Source organism: Anguilla rostrata, chromosome 17 (assembly GCF_018555375.3).
Source record: "Anguilla rostrata isolate EN2019 chromosome 17, ASM1855537v3, whole genome shotgun sequence".
Taxonomy (NCBI): domain Eukaryota; kingdom Metazoa; phylum Chordata; class Actinopteri; order Anguilliformes; family Anguillidae; genus Anguilla; species Anguilla rostrata.
The window spans coordinates 16,109,671-16,117,559 of NC_057949.1; the positions used below are offsets into that span (position 1 = coordinate 16,109,671).

Genomic DNA, 7,889 nt, shown 5'->3' on the forward strand with positions numbered 1-7,889 from the left:
GGAGTCCGTGATCAAAGACTCAAAGGCGGGTACGCCGACAGGATTGCCCAAAGTGTATTTGCCACTTCCCGTTCCGCCACGGCTAGACTGGAGGAGTGTGCCCCTGATGCACCTGTGACTCAGCCCAAACCCCAGGGCACGGAACTACAATGACGGGCTTCAACAGGATGTTACATCAGGACTGCCGCTGAGCTTACTCTTCCATTGCTGCTACGGCCTTCCTATTATGAGTATAAGTACAGGAGATAAATTCGTCTTAACGACTACTTGTATTTTTATGTATTTTTATTTTTCCATAGATTGCGTTGTTGCCGTTCTCGTTGTTAGTGTTAATCAGTTTAACCATCAGGGTCCAAGTTGAACTATGCGGTTGTTCCCTGTACTTGGACCAGTACTTCTCTCTAGGGGTTTTGTCATACTTGTTCCTGGTTATGGTTATACACTTTGTTGTACGTCGCTCTGGATAAGAACGTCTGCCAAATGCCTGTAATGTAATGTAATGTAATATTAATGTGAAGCACAAGGAATTCATATAGGAGGATGTAACGTTGCCTTTTATAGACATGCGCTGATAGTACCTACCTAAATTAATATAGGCAGAGCATAAGTCAGCTACAGAAGGAAGTACTGTCACTTATAACCGCAAATATTAAAAAATAAATCATATTACCTGCATTTATTGTGTATTGCAATCTGTAAGCACCATCCAGCTGTATTCCACTGTATCCTGGAATCTTCCAGGCAGGCCCAGATGCAATAATAATAATTACCTTGATTTTCATCCTTCACATTACCATATTTCTAAAAAAAATTTCCAATTTCACTATCCCTGTCTAATTAGCAAGTTCAGGCCACACCTCCAGTTGGAAATGGCAAACTAGAGTATTGCTTACATAGCCACCCTAAGTTCTAATAATTTGTACTTAATTTTGAATTGTGAAAATATTACGGAATCCTTCCATAACTTTGTCTGTTTTATCCATATATTTATAAATATTGATCTGTTATTATTCATGCATTAGCTTCCTTCATTTACATATAATAAAAAATACTTATAAATCCAGTTTCATACCAACATATCCCCCTGAGACTCGGCAGAAAAAATATTTAAAGTATTTTAATTTTTTACATAATACATATGTCTTGGGTTATGAAAAAATGTTGCAGTGAAAATGTTTTCTAAAATGTTATTTATTTTATTTTTATTGAATGTCCCTTGTACTGTAGGTTTCAGCATTGTGGAATAAATGCAAAACCAGAGACTCGTGTTCCTACAGGTGACACAAATTAATTTCCGTATCTTAAGAATATACAAATTGCCATCTACACAAAGGAGGGATGGCCTACAGGCCATAAAATCTGGAGTTTGAGATCTTATCAGCAGTTCCAGAAGGTCAGGCATGTCCCGACAGCTATTAACTTGCAAAAGTATTCTGCTCAACAACCTTAGGCAGTGTGTGAAAACATGCCCTACTTACACGTGAAAGAGAAGAGACATTATAAAACACTGCATAAATGTGCTCATGCCTATGTGTGGTTTCACACACGCACACACACACATACTGTATATATATATATAGTATGTTTAAAATTGGTGACATTAGTACATATCATGAAGTGTGCTCCAGTACGATACCAGACAAATTGGGGGAATTTTAATACTGCTTCAGAAGTCACCCTCAAGTATCACCTAAGGAGAGGAAAGTCATTGAACGACTGAGTCACTGTGTGCATAGTGACAAACACGAAACCAGAACATTGTTTAAATATGAGCTCTGGTCAGTTTCCTTTGGGATATCTGCTGAAATCTAAATAGGCACACAGAATAGAATTTTTGGAATTTTCTGGTTACAGTTCATTGACAATGTTCGAGTCTATTTCTGAGTCACCGTTCGTTACAAATTGGAGAAAGAGGTATTATGAGGACAGAATCATTGTATGTGTTTTCCTTGTGTGATCTGAAAGGGTATAGCATATTTCCACAACACATGGGAGCAGGTATTATATCACTCTAAACTGGGGTAGAAGATTATTCTAGTTAATAGTATTAAACTGTTTGAGTGATATGTTGTTCATAGAATAAATAATCTGGGGGAATGGATTGTGTGGTGTACTTATGCCAGATTTCAGTGTTATCTAGTGAAATTAAAATGCAAGAGAACAATTTATGTTTCTGAGATATTTTATTATTTTACTGAAACTGTCCATTGTTCATGATAATACACAATGACTAATAAAAAACATTTAAAAACATCAAAACATTTAAAAGAAATACAGGTCAATTGCCATTGAAAGTGTTGGTGTTGAACATCTCTGGTAAAGCTTTGACAACAACAACAACAACAACAACAACAACAACAATAATAATAATAATAATTATTATTTCTATTAACAGCTACATATAAAACAACACGACATGAAATAAGCCAATAAAATACAGCATTTTTTCTCTTGCACAGTGACAACTGTTAATAAATTCATCTGATATTAAGTACTCCTAAAATTCAGAAGAGATATAATGACCAAAACTTTAAAAAGCAAGATTTTAAAAAGTCTTTCCGAACACGGAAACAGTAGATACTACTGGCTGGCTTTCTCCACAGGATTTTACATTAATCTTTATTACAGTAACATCACTATCACAGTAGTGACATACGGTAAACATTTTGTCCCTTAACTAGGACACAGAGTAATGGAAGACAGCGTTGTCTGCTGCACTAATGATAAATAACATTAAACATTTATAAAAATGTAAGATTTATAAAAATGTATAATAATAATAATAATAATAATAATAATAATAATAATAATAATAATAATAATAAATTAAAAAAGAAGGTTTGAACAAAGAAAAAGTTCATAATGTGAGTACATAATGTAAAACAGCAGAGGTCATTTTCAATCTGCATTGACCAATTCACATTCAATACTCAAAAAGGCCTTTCTTTTCAATACAAATCTAACAAATCTCTGACGCTCTGCAAGAAAATGTTCACCACAGTATGTACACAGAATTAGTCAATATCCACAATTAAATAAATAAATACATAAATATATAAATACATGACATAAATAAATAATTTAAATAATAAAACATGAAGCAAAATATCTAACTGTAGGACTTGTGGGTGATTTGCGAGAGGGAGGGGAGGGGGGTTTAGGGGTTGGGGGAAGGAGGCTGCGATGGGGGGTTTTCCTACTGGTTTCAGGGTGGCACAGATGACCAGGGCAGATATCCTATGTTCTCAAAGGGAGAACACCCCCATGGTTAAAAACGCAAACACAAGCCTGCCTCAGACACCGGGTGCTTTTGAAGCTTCTGACCTAGCTGGATCTGCGGCGTCGTCGTTGCACAACCCTGGAGAATCAGCACAGACAGCGCTGTTGAGGACGCTAGCTCGCTAGCTGCCCGATGGCCTGGAACGGCCTCCCGAAGTCCCGAAGAGAGTTTTGTCACGGTGGAAATTCTGCCGGGGAAATGCTGTCCAATCTTAACCGAAAAGGACCGATGTATGTGCAGGTCCTTGTATGAAGCCACCTGATTCAACCATTGAACTAATCACGGTTTTCAATCGAGACCTTGATTAGTAGAATGAGGTGTCGTAGTGCTGGGCTAAAATAAAAACCTGCACCCACACCAGCGCTTTTTGGTAGCGATTGGACACCCCTGACCTGGAGTGACGTAACTGGTGAAGACGCAGTGGTATAAACCCTGACAGTCTGCAGATTGTCCTCCATGGTTATTAACCATCGACTCAGCTGTCCCAAACTGACAGAGGACGGGCCCAACAGATATACTCCAGCCTTTCAAATGGCACTGAAAATGGGAATGATGTAAAAAAAAATAAAAAAATTTTAGACCGAAAAAAAAAACCCACTGAAGCGATGAGATGGTCGTTCAGCTGGAACTCCCAGGACAACGGACACAGGTGGGCGAGCTCAGCACCTCGCTGCCGATTTGGCCAGACCAATGTTGCGCAGGCTGCGGTAGACATCCTGAGAGAAGGACAGGAGCTGGGACAGGACCACGTCCGCGGCCACCTGCACCTCGTACTCCTCGGTGAGACGGGAGGACAGCCCCGAGCCTCCGTACTGCACCCCCTGCTTCAGCTGGGCCAGCTCCTGCATCTGTCAAACACACACGACACGTGCACACGCTGTCAACATGCATGCCCTACACCAGCCTTCACGAGCAGGGCTGCCTACTCAGCCTCAGCACAGACTGATGCAGTATGCAACACAGAGTTGGCTCCTGGCATGAACACTGTATGTGGTCATTCAGGGCCACAACCATCCCTGGGCCGCACAGTTCAGGAAATGTTTCTGGATTTTTAAAAACTATATTTTAATAGTGCCGTATTCAGGGGTGCGAATAGCATTTTTGATGCGATTATTCTTTGTGCCAGTTTCCTGGTCCGCGATCGCCAGCTCTGATGCAACAATCAATCTGTCTGTATGTCTGTCTGCCTGCCTGACAGCATGCCTTACCTTGAGTACATGAGTCAGGAGGTCTCTGATGTCAATTAGCAGGTCTGTCACCTTCTCCGGGTTGGAAATGCGATCACGGATTGCACTGAGCAAGTCCTGGTAGAGCTGCAGCCCCTCGTACATGCGGTTCAGACACAGTTCCTGCAGGAAAATAATGCATGGTCAGCTTTGCTAAGCGACCACATCCATGCCCGTCCCAAAGCAGGCATTATTCTCTCTCATTACAAAGGACAGGACAGAGCAGGGTACAGGTGCCATCACCCGAGGGCTACACAACCTGTAGTCACATATCATAAATGTAGAAAGAACTCAGACATACTCCAATAAATATAAATATATTTTAGATTTGATAGGTATGGAGATGGTTTTGCAAGCACACATAGCACACCAAATAACACAAACATGCACATACATATGCACACACACACACCGATGTCCACGCATGTGCACACACACACAGGCACACACACACACACACACATACACACATACACACACATGCACACACACACGCGCACACACACACACATAATGCTACTCACCATGTCAAAATCAGCAGACAGAGCCATTAGAGTGGGGGAGGGAGGGATTCCCAGGGTAGACACTATGTACTCCAGGTTTGGAGCAGAAGAGTCGAGGCTCAAGGCCTAGGAGAGAAAGCAATAGCCACTGTTACCTTGACAACATAGATGCATCCAGAAATGCTGACTCGGCAAAACATCAGTGGCAGTCCAAATCAGATATAACTTTTGCCTTTGCACACACGCACGCACACACACACACAGAGGAAACAGCAATTTCAGATTTTCAGGTGAACATCCCTCAAACGGAGAATCTGATCTGTACAATAAAAACCATTGACTGTCTTCCTGTAAAATCAAATGGTTATTGCAGTTTGAAATTTTCATGATTTACAAATATAATTTTTTGAACATGTCCTGCCCTAGACTTTGGCCTTAATTAGTGCAATGAATGGCCTTGCTTGGTCAATTGTTTCCGAAGACACAGAGAAAGCTGCATTCAGGAATTATATTTGGCATATGGATAAAGAGATGGTCTTGTAATCTAAAGGTCACTAGTTCAGTTCCCAGGTAGGACTCAGCTGTTGTACCCTTGAGCAAGGAACTTAACCTGCATTGCTTCAGTATATAACAAGTATAAGTCTGCTAAATGCCTGTAATGTGATGTAATGGACCTTCAGATTCCATTGCTTGTGTTTGGCCAGCTGTGGCCTGTAAGCTTGTACAGACACCGTTTACTAGCTTAATATAGTGAACCATTCACACAACTAAATTTCCATTGGTTTGAATGACACATGTCCAAGCTTAAGCTTCAATGGGAAACCTCAGCTCAGTTAAGCTTAGATGTGATGTCAGTTTACAAGTTTAGTTTACTGATAAATTTGTGGTTTGAAGGTTTACAAAACCCAAAAAGTGATATTTTTATCATTTAAAAATATTTTTTTTGAAATCCGACCATTTTTTGTCCAGTCGTTCTGGTTTCTACTAGCCTACCAGTAGAGTTAGCTTAAGATGACAAACTGTGTAGCTGTTAGGCAGAATGCAGCAGGCCCGCAGTACTGATAATTATCTTTATCAGGACAAAAAATCCTAATTCTACTCACGATTGCTTCTGATCAGCACAACTCCATTCTTACATGGCTTTTTAAAAATTCAGAATTGCTTACAGCCAACTTTAAACTGCATCAACGCAGAAATTTGTACCCCACATCACTTACCCATGACTTCTTCACTTCGGGGATGTCGCACTGGACCTTGTAGACCAGACTACTGCAGTTCTTGACGGTTTTCTGGAATTCGGAGTTCTCCATGGGAAGGCCAGTCTTACCAGAGCACTTTTGAAGCGGCGCAGAACGAGCCAGGAGAGCCAGCACGCAGAGCAGCGATAGGACTACCGGAGGGAACAAATTCTGATCAGCAAACCTCTACAAAGGCAGAACGTTCCTAATTCAGGATCAGGAAGGGAGGAATGCAGTTTGGCAGGAAGCGATGCCTCGAGAATGTCTACAAATTACGCACAACCCGTGAAACTGCGGATCAACCTGGATGTTTTGACTGCTGGATTATATTTGAAGGGAGACAGAGCAAACTATTTTGGAAAATGCATTCCGTATGCTCCCCCAAAGTCTCAATAGGCTGCACATGACCTTTTTTGAGAGGAGTTTATGACACAGGCTAAACTAGTCTACCTGGTTTAGTTTAATAACACTCAAACTTCCTGAATACTAGATTTGTCTTCCCTCCACGGGATGCTCACACTTGAGTCTTAAATGAACACCCAGAAGTGTCAGGAACAGGCTAGTCACAATAACAATTATGTGTTATCCCATACGACTGTCCAGAACAGTACACTTTATTTCACAAAAAGAAACAAACAAAACGACATATTTATCGAGTAGAGTGAAGGTTCAAAAAAATGTTGGGTTTTTTTTTTGCGAGTTTGAAGCGAAAAAGAAAACTACTTACTGTAGATGGTGTGCATTCTGTCTGAGCCTAACCGCCTGTGTAAGGATAGGGAACGTGAAACTATTCTAAATGATTGGAATGGGAGATTTGTTTACTATTTATACTTTAAATGAATCAATCAAAACGGGAAGTTCCAACTAATGTGTTGAAATTTCGCCTTACGCATGACGAGCTTACCGTCATGATTTTAAATGCGCACGTTTCTTGGCTAGTTTTTCTTTTTTTTCCTTTTTTTTTTGGATAAACTGTTTTTATTTCTAAGCCTTACCTTCCGGCGGGGTTTTACGAGGGATTCACCTGTATACCCGAGGTTTGGAGCATTGTGGGTTGTTGCGCGTGGTTTACAGGGCGGTTTCGGTGTCGTTACTGTGATATCACTGGATTCATGTGGATATAGCAGCGTAAATTTATGGATTTATTTAGAGCCTTCACATTATTTATTTATTCATTAGAGGGGTGGGGGGTTAATCTACGTTATCACATTGGATAGCATGTCAAAAACAAATAATGAAATCGATTTCCAGTTGTTCTCTATTATAAATGCTTTTCATGAATCCAATCTCCTCAAGTTCTGTAATAATTTAAATTACAGAACATTTAATACGTTGGGCACACCTGATTAATCAAAAACACCTGGGAAGAAATTTGTTCCAAACAATACAGTGCCCTAAAAATGGGGGGGGGGGGGGACTTTGCGCTGTAATTTCTACATGGTGAAATCAAGTGCATAAATGACCCTTAAGTCAAAGCTGAGAATGTAACCACATGTGAATTGTTTGATTACAAAGCGAAAATTTTGGAATACAGAGCCAAATCAAGAAAAAAATGTCCAATTATCCCAAACATTATACACTGTATATGTGATTGCTGCAGATGCATCAATTCATAACATTGTTTGAAACATTTGGGCATTAA

General features: G+C 40.2%; 1 protein-coding gene across 1 annotated transcript; it reads right to left on the bottom strand.

The window, feature by feature from the left end:
• Nucleotides 1-2,208: 2,208 nt before the first annotated feature.
• LOC135243386 (granulocyte colony-stimulating factor-like) lies at nt 2,209-7,482 on the bottom strand. Its single transcript, XM_064315173.1, has 5 exons — nt 6,975-7,482; nt 6,227-6,399; nt 5,031-5,135; nt 4,489-4,629; nt 2,209-4,128 (listed from the first exon to the last, which is right to left on the bottom strand). The coding sequence occupies exons 1-5, from the start codon at nt 6,988-6,990 to the stop codon at nt 3,940-3,942; spliced, it is 624 nt and encodes a 207-aa protein (XP_064171243.1). The 5' UTR covers nt 6,991-7,482; the 3' UTR covers nt 2,209-3,939.
• Between the last annotated feature and the right edge of the window lie 407 nt (nt 7,483-7,889).

Coding starts and splice junctions, on each gene's coding strand:
- LOC135243386 (XM_064315173.1), bottom strand. Junction 5,136..6,226: donor CCGAAGTGAAGAAGTCATGG/GTAAGTGATGTG, acceptor TTTCTCTCCTAG/GCCTTGAGCCTCGACTCTTC. Junction 4,129..4,488: donor TCCTGACTCATGTACTCAAG/GTAAGGCATGCT, acceptor TGTGTTTGACAG/ATGCAGGAGCTGGCCCAGCT.